Here is a 13,609-nt window from a genome sequence, read left to right as displayed (position 1 = left end):
CGCTGCCTTGGTGGTTTAACTCGGGGCTGAGTTTAACTTTGAAGCTTCGGTGTAGAAGTTCGGGACATAATAATTTATGGTGTAATACTCTAGGGCTTTGGGGGTGTAGTATCCGATTGCTGCGTATGTTGTTTTGTGGTATGACGCCGGCGTTGCGGTTTGGTATCCGCCATACCCAGGAGACATCGGTTCACCAGTGGTCAACCCAGCCATCAAGGATAATACAACCAACAGCAGTACGACCCCATAGTTAACTAGACGGTAAAACATTTGAACATCAATTTTCAATATGAAATGTCATATAACCAAAGAGAAAAAAAATAAAGTGAGACAAAACTCCATGTAGAAACAATATTTACCGTTTGGTTGTAGTGTAATACTCGGTGGCCTTGGTATAGCAAACAGGAGCCTCAGTTTGGTAGTAGCTTGGAGCAGAGTAATACTTGGGTTCCTCGGTGTAGTAAACTGGGGCACTGTACGTTGATGTGTAACATGTGGCCTCTTCGGTGTAGTAGTTTGGGGCTTCGTCATAGTAGCTAGGTGTAGCGTAGGTTGTGGTGTAGTTAACTGCAGCCTTGGTGAAGTTTCAGTTCAACGTAGTATGAAGGAGCAGCTGCAGTGTTGTAAGCTTGGGCTACGTAGTACTTCGCCGCCTCAGTTGCAGTGCCTCGGTGATGTAGTACTCAGGCGCTTTGGTGATGTAACTCGGGGCAGCGTAATTTGTAGCGTAACTCTTGAGCATTGGTGGTGTGCACTTGGGGGGGGGGGGCCTCGGTGTTGTTAGTAGATGTTGCGTATGTTGACTTCGTTTCGTAGTAAGGCGACGGCGTGGTGTAGTATTCTGTCACTGCTGTTGCTTGGTCTCCACCATGACCAGAAGACATCAGTAAACCCGTGGTCGACCCAACCTTCAACGATACAACACCAAACAGCAGCACGGCGCCAGAGTTAACTAAACAATATAAACGATTTGAACATTATCGAATATAAACCATAACTACTAATATAAACTGAAAACAAGACAAAATTGATTCACGACTCGAAATAAAGATGAATTTTTACCTATGATTGCGAACTGGTTGTACAATGAAGAAGGCAGTTGGTGACAAATAGTAGTGGGCTGCAGTTGTTGCCGTGATGGAGGTATTCACTCGACTGATCCCTATCGACTTTTCTCTTGCCATTTATACGAATTTTTCTCACCCTGACCCCTCTCTTAAGCCCTACGACTATTATACCTGCTCGATAATAAAGCAAACACTTTCTGTTCTCACCCAACCTTACACCACCGCATTGACAAATTTTCGTAATGATCTCCGCGACCTTCAAGCGTGAAGGACATGCAAATTGGACGTTGCTGGGGGTGGGTCTACAACAAACAATATCAAATCAATACCAAATGGTTATGGCTTAATACGAATGGAATCACCATGTAGTACTCGGTCTCTTCAGTGATGCATCTCGCGGCAGCATAAATTGTAGTATAATACTCCGAAGCCTCGGTGGTGTAGTATTTCAGGACAGCAACCAACAGCAGCACGACACCACAGTTTACTATACAATAAATTAAAAACATAATTATGCAAAAATAACAGACATTATTTAAAAAAAGGAGAGTTGATACACAATTCCATGTAGAAAATTGCAATTTACCGCTTTATACGATGAAGAAGGCAGTTGGTGACAAATTGTGCGCGGAAGTTGTTGTCGTGTCGGAAAAACCTTTTCTCTCCTTTAATGCAACTTGTAATACTCTGAAGCCTTGGTGGTGTAAGCTGGAGCAGCATTGGTTGATGATGAGTATTAAGACAGCAATGTTGTGCTTCGATATGACCAGGAGACATCGGTACACCAGTGGTCGACACAACCGTCAGCGATTCAACGCCCAACAGTAGCACAACGCCATAGTTTACTAGACAATAATTAATTTGAACATTAATATTCAAAAATTACTGACTAAAAAACAATAGAAATTGATACTAAATAACAAGTAACAGAATATTTACTTATGATTGCGAACTGATGACACGATGAAGAATGCAGCTGGTGACCAATAGTGCGCTGAAGTTGTTACCGTGTCGGAGATACTCGTTCGACTGATCCTTGTCGACTTTTCTCTCTCCTTTTATACGACTTTTTCTCACCCTGACCCACATCTTATACCTTGCGGCTATTTTACCTACTTGATAATGATGTTACACGTGTCGTCCTCACTCCTCACCCAACCTCTACACCACCGCATTGACAGTTTTACGTAATGATCACCGTGGCCTTCTAAAGTGAAGGAAATGCAAACTGGCCTTTCCTTCTTTAGGTTGACGTTGCTGGGGTTGGGTCTACAAAAATCAAAATGAATACCAAATGGCTGAGCCTTGCGGCTATTGTACCTGCTGAAAATGATGCAACACGTCCAGCTCACCCAACCTCTACACCACCGCGTTGACAGTTTTACACAATGTTTCCCTCGACCTTCAAGCGTGAAGGACATGCTAACTGGCCGGTCCGTCTGCAGGTTGAAATCTACAATGGTAATTGAAAAATAATTAACAAACACTGCATCAGTTGGAACATGTTGAAAATATACCTAAATTTAATTTTAAACAGTTTAACGTACGAGTGTACGACTCTTTCTCCATCATCCACAAAGTAAAGAGAATAAAGCAGACGGCGGATGATATTTGTCCTGCAGTAGTACCAATATCTATTTTAGTTTTAAGGTGTCACTTTACGCGCTACCACTCTTCGATTGCTGTATAACAATTAAAGTTTGCACTTACCCAATATTAAATAAAGGGGTAATCTTGGCGATGTGGATAATAAACTTCACAAGTCATTGATAACGTCTCTCTGCAATCCGGGTCTCAACCAAAGACCATGCAATCCTTGAAGATCTGATAATAGTCAGGGACTTGCTTTTCATCGGGCTCAAGGAACGACCAGGATTGATCTTGGGGGGTCTGCAACTGCCGTGGAAGGTTGCGTAGTTCCTCTTGACTGCGAGTGCCCAGCGACTTCTTGTTGGGTAGTTACAGGGCGTAAAGTCACTCTTCTCTCATGGACAAAGGCCAGCATTGACTCAAGGATCTCCGTGCCAGGACCACTTAATAAACACACTGTGTTTTAGATTATTGACGTAGGCGGCCTACTTGCGATCTCAGGCACGCAACAAATAGTGCTGTAAGAAACCAGTCCACAACACAGCTTTGAGGGATTAACCTGAATGGAGAATGGACATTTGGTAAGATGCCAACAATTTTCAAGCATTGCAGTGACACTAATTTGATACCTCAAATCAAGAAACACAAATGAACTAAAACCAGAGGTGACAGCAGCTAACAATTTACAAACAACAAATCCTCATTAACCGTGTTGTTATTTTAATTGTAAGGAGATTTTCATTCAGTCTGACAAAATCTGGAATTAGAAATTTTCAGAAATAATTGAAACACACTCACTTTAAAAATTCTCTAAATTCTGAGTAAGATAAGTTGAAGATGACCTCTAAGTAAACTGTAAATTCAAGAGGGAACCTGTACTACATCTCGTTGTCAAAAATTTGTTTGAAATGCCAATAAAGTTATCGTGTTAGGCTTACTGATATGTGTAACAAGAAACTTTCTTTCCACATGGAGGTGTAGAGAGTCAAATGTGGGCGAAAAAATAAATAGTTAAATTCCTATTTGCTATTCACACCGATGTGATGTGGGCTGTTTCAAATGTAGCCTATCCTGCTTGACTTTCAACCTCGTGCAAGTGCAACGGGGACGGTATGCCCGTGAATAACACTGGATATTTCGATTGGGAAAATAACAATTCGGCAGTCTTGTTTAATAAAGGCTCAGTTCAGTATAATCTCACTAGAAAAAAAAAAAAAAAAACATTTTAATTATCACACCTAGGCGGTTGGCACTTTGCACTCCGACAATCAGTCCAATGTCCAATTGCACACGGCCTGCACTCCCTGCAGACGAACAAATAGTTACCCCAAATATTATTGAGCAACATTATCTGATAGCTATTGTTCAAACACAAATTTACATGAAACTAGTTGACTCTTTAAAAACCAACGAATTTAAATGGCGTCCTTACTCTCAAAACCCACGCTTCAACTGACAGGGAAGCAAGAAGAAGGTAGGGGCTAAAGGGCTTGCCTATGCCCCAAAATTGAAAACAAATATGGCCGCCACAGATGGCCTCAGTGTCCGAGCCATAACCATTGGCATGGTCAAAAACATGCCTTCGCGATTGGGAAAACAGCGAGGAGGAGATTGGGGGGGGGGGGGGAGGGGTAATTGATTTTCATTAACTAGAAGATTTGTCATTAACCAACAAATTGAACTAATTCGCTTTTTCAGAATATTTTGAAGATAGATCACAAGAAAATCTAAAAACAACAAAGTGGTCTAAAACAAAATATTCAGAAAAAGTGGATTAGTTCAATTGTTTAGCTACCCACAATTGCTTTTAACACATCACCTAAATTAATCAAGCTTAAAGAATCACAATTTGCGCCAGTAGACTAGATGCAAATTTCTACATGAGATTGTTGAATTAGAAATTTTGTAACCGTCTGACGAAATTTCCGTGAAAACAAACTGTCACTTTTTGTCAAATTGGGTGGCGGATTGCTTGCTAAAACTCGCACATGCAATGTCGGCGTAGATCCAGGGAGATTACCTGGAAATGGAAGAAGAGAGAAGAGTGCGAGGCAAGTTTTACTGGGGAGCGATTAGTCATAATAGGCTTCCGGGTTAGACTCATGACCCTCTAAAAGTTTTCGTCGGATCATGCGCCTTCCAAGTCCCCGTTCAACCAGAGCCCTCCCCTCCTCCTGGTTTCACAGCGGGTGAGTGACCACCGGCGGGCGTTGGTTAGTGGTTAGTTAGGGAAACGGGGCCACAGAAAAGAAGGGAGCCCAGAAATGCACTTGTAATTTAATCTAACTACACAATTTATAAGTCTTGGACTACAGCATTCTCTCGTCGGTTTTCAGTTTCACCAATGGAGTCCATGATCAGTAGCGAAGGATTACCCTGTAAGCAGAATGAACATTATAATTGGATGACAATAATTTTAAATAAGATTGTAGCGACAAAAAGCAATACCTCAAATCAAGAGGGGACTGTGTAAGGAGCTCAATAGGGAGATTCAAGGGTAGCAGCCATTGGGTTAGCAAACAAGGGAGTAAGGGACCTCGTTGACTTTCTTGAAAGAACATTACTTTTCATATTTAGGAACCTGAAGGTAGAACCTGTAAATGAAAAAAAAAAATATTTTAAATAAGTAAAAGAATAATTAAACAGTTTTAAGTATATTACTCACGCAATATTTTTCTCGCCAAAATCATCATCTCGTCCAAGGAAACGCCATCACACATCGCGAACAGCCAAAAAGCTAAGGGTAAAACTCCGTGCTGTGTTGAGAGCAGGGTAGTAGAAGCCGGTTGGGTAGTCGAATGATGCTGGCCGCCTAAATGATGTTCATGTAGGCCGCATCTTCTCGGTCATTACCTAAATGGCTAAATCAAGAAACAAAATGTAAACAAAATTTAAATTCAGTGACATGACAATGAAGTTACACAGGTAACACCAATCAGCTTTCCTAAGCAATCCAGAAGATGGAATGAGTCAAGTTCGATGACAAAGCGAATGATCCGCGTTGAACGTGTGCTGGTCATTGCCTTATTTTGTAGGGATAACCAGATGCCCCACATTAATGGTCTTATAGGCAACATCTAAATAAGAAACCAAACAATCGTTAAAATTGCTATTAGTATTAAAACTTCTCTAAATTCAATGTAAACACAACTTACAATGATGATAGCATGATCACAATATTTAACCTCTTTTTTTGTTGTTGAAAAATAGGGAGATTCATGGGTAGCACGTAGCAGCCAACGGTTAGCAAACAAGGAATCTTGTTTTCTACCTTTTCTTGGTACATAACTTCTCATATAGTCAGTCATGCCAATTTAGAAACCTGAAAATACAACAAAAATACATATTAGACTGCAATTAATAAAGTTCAGTAACATGACAAGTGAACTTTTATACACATGAAACCACAAATCAGTTATCCAAGATTCTCTATAAGATGGAATGAGAGACTGTTCCATGCTGGGGTCGGTGATCTAGCAAGTTCAATAGAAACAGCCGATAATTAAGAATAATCCTAATAAAAACATGAGAAGAATATATGTTTTAGCATGAAATAAATCTAGTGTTGGTTTTTACCTGTATAATTTTGATGACACATTCAGTAGAGTACAATGAGTTTGAACAAAATAGTTGACGATAGATTGCATGACTTTCACGTTTACTCTGACTGTGAGTTGATGAAAAACATTAAGGTTATCCAACATATACACGGAATAGAACACATCACCGACAAGTTATTACAGACGAAATCACTCGAGTTTACCTATGAATCATTGGTAATTTTCGAAGCTAGCTTAACGTTGATTGTTGACTCATCAGATGAAATGATTTATGTTACAACTTCTCACGTTCTGACGAAGACAATTTCGCGTTTAGGGGCAAGAAAGGTTTTGCATGCAGTTCTATATTTGACCGCTAGGTAGCGTTGCGGCGAAACTTTTTTTAAATTAAAACATTCTTTTTTGTGACCCTTTCGCCTTTCGGCGTGCCATACGATAAATGATCGTATGGATTTCGAAAATAAAATAAAATACCAAAACTAAAAAAAAAAAGCAATAAGTAAAATAAAATAAAAATCCTTATATGAAGATTGAAGATACAAAACATTTATTGATTTAGTGATTTGATTTTTTGTTATTTCATTTTACGGTGGCTATCAGCAGTAACCCAAGTTCATGGTCGGTAGTATTTTATTTTTCGATACTGTACAAAGATGACAACACATGAGCAGCACAGACTCTTTGCATCGAAAGAAAGATTTAAATATTAACATAAGTTACAAATGTAAACGAATGGGAGAATGCAACAACGTCATATTTTGTAACTCATTTCGTTTTTCAAAAGGAAACCCCGCTTCGGTAGAGGAAGAGGCGTGGTTTGGTGGGGGGGTTTGTAAGGCACGTGCGTTACACACACAAATCAACATTAGGATTCAAAGCAGTTCCTCTGAGAGAATAATAAAAGCCGCGTGTAAACGAGTCGGTTGGTAATTTTTTAAAAAGGAAAGACACTTGAAATAACGGCACGTTTATCGCGTTTGATTACCATCAGGCCACAATCTAAAATTCCGAATTTATGTACAAATTTTGGTGAGCACGAAGTATTACACTGAAACTACTATGAGGATTCAGGGAAAGGGGCAAGACAGAAACACATAACAATGTTTGGCGCGTTGTTCACAAAAAAAAAAGGAAAAATAAACACGATCGGAAAAATATCTTTAACGGATTCCAAAAAGGACATCATAAAGTCCGGCAGTCCGTTTCGATTGCCATTAATTTTTAAATGGTCCAGAGATTAAAAATTTTGTTAACTCTGTAGCAGCAGAGATTCTCTATGGAAAAAAGTGTCACAACCCCTTTCACGTGCAGGCCAAAAATGTGGCGGAATTTAAATCCGCTCAATCGAGACATTTAATTTAAGCAACTTAAACCTCAACCCCTAACTCCAAGTCGTAATCAAACTCGATTTTACGTGTTACGTTCTCGGCTGCTGGTTCGGGCATCGGTCGGGATTCTTGAGCTGTTTGGACTTTAAAAGACACAAGTCGGGGCTTCAGTAGTTCCGCATGTCTACTGTCGACAATGGGGGCCTGTTGCTGAAGCTTTTGCAATTCAGCCAAAGTGAGTCTTCGTGAATGAACGTCGCCCGTTAAATGCTGCAATCGCTGAAGTTCAGCGAGTGTCAAGTTCCTGACTTCGTGGCTTCTTAGTTGAGCCAATCTCTGTTCGGCGATTTGAGCACTAGTTAGACGAGGTTTTTGCGCATCATCTACAGATTCGTTTTTATGGCAAAACGAATCACCGGTAGCTTTCAGGTCCTCTTGGTTTTTAGCTGCAATCACGTAAGATTCTTCGTCGTCATCAAACGGTTGCGTAAGGAAAGAAAACGACGAATTCGGTTTGGTGAAAAAAGCCATTTTTTCCCTGAGCGACAAAAACGTAATGTTAGAAAATGATTGAAAAGTAAATCAATTTACTCGTCTTTTGAATACATACTTGAAAGATATAACATCCATTTGACCTTTGCCAGCCTTGCTCTTTCGAAGTCTATAGATTTCTCTGGAGGTTCTTCGAACGAGCTTCTCTAGTTTACGTTCTTCAACAGTCTTTTCTTCTTTTCTTTTTTCAGCCTAATACAAAAAAAAGTAAGTAAGAAACAGAACCACAAGAGTGCTATAAGAGCAAAATAACTTACATGCTCCAATAAAGCTTGAAGGCGGTCGTCTTCCGACAACCATGCAGGGAGATCTTGATTGCCAAGATACCGAGCATCTTCCATGCGACGCTTTAATTCACGCAATTTAGATAATTCTTCGTGCAACTCCTGTAGACGCTTGTTCTGAGCTAGCAAATCCAACTCCAGATCTACAGATGTCCTCGGTGGTAGTGTAGCAGGATGTCCGCGGGATTTTCGATGTCTAGAGGTCTTGGCAGGTGCATCGGGTGTTACTGGTACTTCTCTCATGGGACCGGCCTCCCCAAATGAACTCAACGCTGCTGCACTGGCTGCCAACGAGCTAGCTCGCCAACGAAGAGACCTCCTTTCGACTGAGTTTCGCTGAAAAGGTCCACGACGATACAGTGGCATGGAGCTATCACTGTCGCTGCGATTCAATCGACAAATGTATTCGGCGCGGCTGGCAGCAGCGCTCGGTGAAAACGTTTGTGAGCGCTTGACTAAAATGGCTCGATGATGAAATCCATCTACCCCAAACGGTCTTCGTAAAGCGCCTCGGTCTGGTTGAAATACACACTCCGTGTTGGTACCTTTGTTGGCCACCTGCAACAGTAGAAGAATGACATTTTAGCTTTCAATCCATAGGAGTGAATTTTTTTAAATTACCTGGACAGGCTCTACAGCGTATACTCGTTCTTCTTCTTCCTCCTCTTCATCTTCTTCTTGAATGTCTTGCACAACTTGCTCCAACGCTTGGTCAACAAGGTTTTCCTGGCTAACGCTTTTCTCACCTTCGGTTGGTTCTTCGTCCGTTTCACTTTCTTCATCCTCACTTTCACTTTCGTCTTCACTGTCAGTCCCTTGCTCAACTATTTCTAGTTCTGACATGGGACCACCTGCAAAGCACGATAACAATTAAATTGCTGCAAAATTTGTTTATAATATAAATCTTATTACGTTGATTGCGAGTTAAGGTAGACGGTTGCGACGAGACGATTGTTGACTCGTCACTGCTTTCTTCTTTAAGCCCTGTTCCATTTTCACTAGCTGAACCAGACAGAGGATGGCTGCTCGAAGAAAGACACCTGAGCGCGAGTATGTTATACCACTTGACAGAGTTAGCGTCGGGCCGAAAATCCGCCAGTGATACTTGGGCCCATCCCTACAAAACAAGATATAAGTTTCTGATCTAAATTACAGCTAAAATAACTATTTACTAACCAAGCAATCTTCATGAGAATCCGAAGTCGCTGGTCGTGAGTATACGGAAATCTGTAGCGTTTTGGTGTCGAGTTTCGTTGAAGCAACAGCTAAACGAAAGCTCTCGTCAAACACAGCTTGTGACAGATCTGTAATTGACCTAGTGCAACAAGATGATGCTGCTTCTACTGGGCTAGGGAGCAGTGTAACTTTGATACAACTAAACGAAGAAAATAAAATCGTTATTGCAAGACAATTTACGTTAATAAATGAACAATAACTTACACTTTGTGGCCGTTCTCAATCAGGAGAGCCACTAAATTTCGAGCTCTTTCAATTGTTACATGGAGAAATTCATCAGCAAATGCATATCTACATTTAAAAAGGGAAAAAAAATTAATAATAAATTTAACAGATTTATTGGATTAAGCTTACCTTAGGCCAACTTTCACTTGAGCGGTTTCTAAATGAGAGAGATTCGAAGATGAAGTTCGTCTGGACGATGCATCAAAAACTCCACTATCTCCCGTCACCGACTCGCAACTAGCCGAAGCTGAAACTGTACCACAGTCAGTACCTTCACTGCCAGACGTCATATTCACAAGTCCTTGAGCTTCCGGAATTGGCGACAGTCCACTCAAAACACCTGATTCGTTCGACCGTTCCGAAGGTAATCGGTGTTTAAAAGCTGGACCGTTGAACAGCAAATCAGACGAATTGGGTTCGTAACTGACTGTGCTTCCTTTAATGTTAAAAAAAAACCGATTAGAAGTAAAAACCAACAACGTTGAATCTCGGAAACTTGCCTGCTTGATCAAAATTGATGCAACTAAGCAAATTAGGTGGTGCAACCAAGTTAGCATAGATAGCTTCTTGTTCGGACGTTTGCATGGAAACTGAGTTGGAATTAATATTATTATTTTCTCGATTGGCAAGGAGTCGTTCTACGCGACGGTGTAAGTCGGCCATGTTTACAACTGGTGAGCCAGATAATCCGCTTTCTCCAGGTGTATTGGCATGACCAGGCAAGGCCGCATTAGCCATGGCAGAGTATTGTGGTGGTCCATAGATATCAGTAAACGATAACACAGATGATAAAGAGCCCTTGAAACAAAAAAGAAACCCATAAATTATATGAGATTCAAAATCAATTCATGAGATAAGTACCTTGGACGATGCATGGCTCCTAGATGAAGTCGAAAGAGATCCTAAACTCGAACTACTTGACATGCTTAATGTGCTGGCAGATAGTGAACGGAGCTGCCCTTCTAAAAGTGCTACGTTGCGCAAAGCTAATCTCATTGATTGCAACAAAATTTGTTTTTCTTCGTGGAGTTTAAGTCGATCGGCTATAGTTCGATTAGAAGCTTCTAACGCTTGGCTAAGATCTTTCTCAAGCCGTTGAATCTTGGTTCGAACCGTTTCCATCTCGGTTTTGGAGCGCGACCTTGGTGCGATGCTGCGCAGTTCCCGCAGCAGTTGTTCTTTCTCCTGAATGAGCAGAAGTCGGTCTTTATCAGATTCACTCTGACCAGGAGCGATTCTATCCTCGAGTTCTGCCATTTTCTGTTGCAAGTATTGCAAATGTTTTCTTGCTTCGTCGTACTGAAGACGAGTTCGGGCCATTTCAGCCAAGCGTGTTCCGATTGGAGCTGATTCGCCTGAAAAAATGACAAATTTAGCGTAAAACTGATGATTTCCATTATTGTTTTTTTTTCTCCCCTAAATTAATCCTACCTGATAAATCTGTTTGGGAGGCTGTGCTAAATTTCTCTTGTGGAAGGGATAACGTTGATAAATCTGGAGACATGTCGTTGTTCAGCGGCTTCAGTCGGGTTAAATCGTCGCGCAACCGTGACAACGAAGCCATTAATTCTGCTTTTTCTTTCTCGCCGCTTGATAGCGAGTGTTGAATGTTGCGCAATTCAGCCATCATGGCTTGTGCTTCTTGCAATGTGTAACCACAAGGCAAAGAAGACAATTTAGTCTCAGCTCTGTCAAGTAAAGAAAATGAAAAGATTAAGATAGGTTCTATGACAATTAAGATATTCTTCCTTTAAAGAGCTAACTTACTGTGAAAGCATGTCGATACCCCGTTGCTGATAGGCGAATTCAGCTCTGGCAACATCTAAATCCCGGCGTAACCGGGCAACTCTATTTTTAGCTAAAGCCACATCGGCTTTTAACAAATCCGGATCAAATTTAGTGCTTGACCCACTGCTTGTGGAATTCACTGTAAAAAAAAATTATTCCGGATATTTATTATATTTGTTAGACAAAGAGGATGGGGGTGGGGTGGCAATGAGATGTTCTAACTAAGAAATATCCCAGCGCCTGTGACGTTACATTATCGAAGAAGAATTTCACTTACATGATGTTCGCGAAGCATCAAGCCCTGTGTAGGCATGGCGAAGTAGATGAAACTCATCTTGTGCAATAGTTAATCTTTGTTGTTTAATATCCAAGATCTCTTTCTTGGCTTCAAGGTCTTCTTTGGCAGTTTGAAGATATTCTTTCAGCATGGCTTCTTGTATAGACCTCCATTCTAGCCGAGGGTCTTCTAACTGATTGGTCTCTGAATAGGCAATTTAAACAATTGTTTGTTTGCTAGGTCATGTAACTCTTGACTCTTTTTTCTTTTTTTTTTTACTTACGGGTTATGTGGTTTGTGTAAAAAGGTCCAACCTGAGAGTCATATGATTCTTCCCAACCTAAAGGTAATTCATTTCCAACACAGTCTGCAAATGTTTGCGGCTTTATTAACCTAAATAAATACCAAAAAAAATCCAATACTTGATTAACACTAGACTTTATAAATAATTAACTATTATTTTAATTGCATATTTCTTTGGAATCTAACACTAATTTTAAAACACTATTTTTTCTATTAGGATTCAGTTGAATTTTAAATCAACAGATACTTGGAATGTTTAATTTACAATATGGACGTATAGGAAGTATGCGCAGCCAAAACAAGGATATAGCAGTTCAGTTCAACATTTGTTTTGGGGACATTTCTCATTTTTTTTCATGCATTTCCCAAAAGCTATGGCTCAACTTCAAAATAGAAGAAAAATAATCCAAAAGTTCATTGGAATTATTGTGTGTGGACTTGACAGCCATGTTAGCATTCCACAATCGACAACAGGTCTCAGCATCATTTGAAGGATGGGCCCAAAGAGAATAATTCAAATTAATAGTATCTGAAATGTTAACAAACCTGTCTCGAGGATCAACCCAAGTTGTTTTCTTGCTGTTGTGATCAATAAAGTACACTTTGCCATCGTAATCTCGACCAAGCTCCCATCCTTGAGGCAAAGGGATCTCACCATTACGCTTGGACATGTCGATGGCAATATTTCCAACAAAAGTACAACAAAGAACAGAAGAAAAATCATTCACTAACACATTCACGGTATATTCGACGCTGTTTTTGCACTGAAATGTCGAATGTTAGATGCAGAATTCTGAGCTTGAGTCAGGACGTCGAGAGTTTCATTTTGTAGATAGCAGCGCCATTTTATTTGTGACGTCATTGGAATGCGACCCATTATCATAACACAACATTTTCCCCAACGGTTTTTAAGTTCGCATTACCATGAATTTGCAGGAAAACCCAGAAATTGACCACGGTGTCTCAACAAGATGATATCGTTGAACTATTTCCAACACTTTTTAGGAGTGAAAATCACTTCTAAATGTCCAAAAATTCCAAGTTATGCCGAAACACCAATTCGAGCGAAGCTAAAGGTGCATTCCAGCTAGGAATTCCTCCTTCAATGTTAGACTCGACAATTTCGAAGCCAATAGTGCCCTCCTCCTACGGAACAGCAGATGTCGTTGTTCTCAGTAATAAACTGGGAAAAACGCAGAATATTTTCCTAATAATAATGTACCAGTCGCCAAACATGAACTGAAATCCTCGTACCAAATGGCTCGTGCTTTGAAAATTAAAGCTCTTTGTTCTCTCTATCAGTTCTAATCTTTGGCGCTTTACACCGTAATTATTTCCTTAATTCAGCGGAGATGGATGCATTTCTTCTTCACACGACAAAATAGAATTTTAAAAAAAT

The 13,609-nt window shown here is 40.3% G+C and overlaps 1 protein-coding gene and 2 long non-coding RNA genes across 5 annotated transcripts; all 3 read right to left on the bottom strand.

The window, feature by feature from the left end:
- Positions 1-2,278: 2,278 nt before the first annotated feature.
- On the bottom strand, positions 2,279-2,919 carry LOC124192269. Of its 2 annotated transcripts, none has more exons than XR_006873642.1 (4): positions 2,778-2,919; positions 2,585-2,683; positions 2,420-2,520; positions 2,279-2,336 (listed from the first exon to the last, which is right to left on the bottom strand). It is a non-coding gene; the product is annotated as an uncharacterized LOC124192269 (long non-coding RNA). The 2 variants fall into 2 exon arrangements; XR_006873641.1 differs by having other exon boundaries at positions 2,282-2,336; positions 2,388-2,520.
- Positions 2,920-6,110: 3,191 nt separating this feature from the next.
- On the bottom strand, positions 6,111-6,543 carry LOC124192272. Its single transcript, XR_006873646.1, has 3 exons — positions 6,421-6,543; positions 6,234-6,324; positions 6,111-6,171 (listed from the first exon to the last, which is right to left on the bottom strand). It is a non-coding gene; the product is annotated as an uncharacterized LOC124192272 (long non-coding RNA).
- A 286-nt stretch (positions 6,544-6,829) lies between these two features.
- LOC124192263 (protein kibra-like) lies at positions 6,830-13,353 on the bottom strand. Of its 2 annotated transcripts, none has more exons than XM_046585479.1 (15): positions 12,757-13,353; positions 12,191-12,300; positions 11,908-12,111; positions 11,610-11,769; positions 11,274-11,530; positions 10,704-11,197; positions 10,343-10,640; positions 9,972-10,278; positions 9,822-9,908; positions 9,558-9,756; positions 9,294-9,498; positions 9,003-9,232; positions 8,355-8,939; positions 8,156-8,289; positions 6,830-8,083 (listed from the first exon to the last, which is right to left on the bottom strand). In XM_046585479.1, the coding sequence occupies exons 1-15, from the start codon at positions 12,879-12,881 to the stop codon at positions 7,585-7,587; spliced, it is 3,894 nt and encodes a 1,297-aa protein (XP_046441435.1). In that variant the 5' UTR covers positions 12,882-13,353; the 3' UTR covers positions 6,830-7,584. The 2 variants fall into 2 exon arrangements, with proteins under 2 accessions (XP_046441435.1, XP_046441436.1); XM_046585480.1 differs by having other exon boundaries at positions 10,367-10,640; positions 12,757-13,076.
- Positions 13,354-13,609: the final 256 nt, after the last annotated feature.

Source organism: Daphnia pulex, chromosome 4 (assembly GCF_021134715.1).
Source record: "Daphnia pulex isolate KAP4 chromosome 4, ASM2113471v1".
In the NCBI taxonomy this organism is placed as follows: Eukaryota; Metazoa; Arthropoda; class Branchiopoda; order Diplostraca; family Daphniidae; genus Daphnia; species Daphnia pulex.
The sequence above is the reverse complement of the archived record's forward strand: the minus strand, read 5'-3'. Positions and strand labels throughout refer to the sequence as shown.

Bases quoted from the DNA above. Each gene is read 5' to 3' on its own strand.
- LOC124192263 (XM_046585479.1), bottom strand. From the start codon at position 12,881: ATGTCCAAGCGTAATGGTGAGATCCCTTTGCCTCAAGGATGGGAGCTT. The intron at 10,279-10,342 runs GCAAGTTTCCGA...TTAACATTAAAG, and splicing joins CATCAATTTTGATCAAGCAG to GAAGCACAGTCAGTTACGAA. The intron at 8,290-8,354 runs GTAAGTTATTTT...TTTTTGTATTAG, and splicing joins TTCAAGCTTTATTGGAGCAT to GCTGAAAAAAGAAAAGAAGA.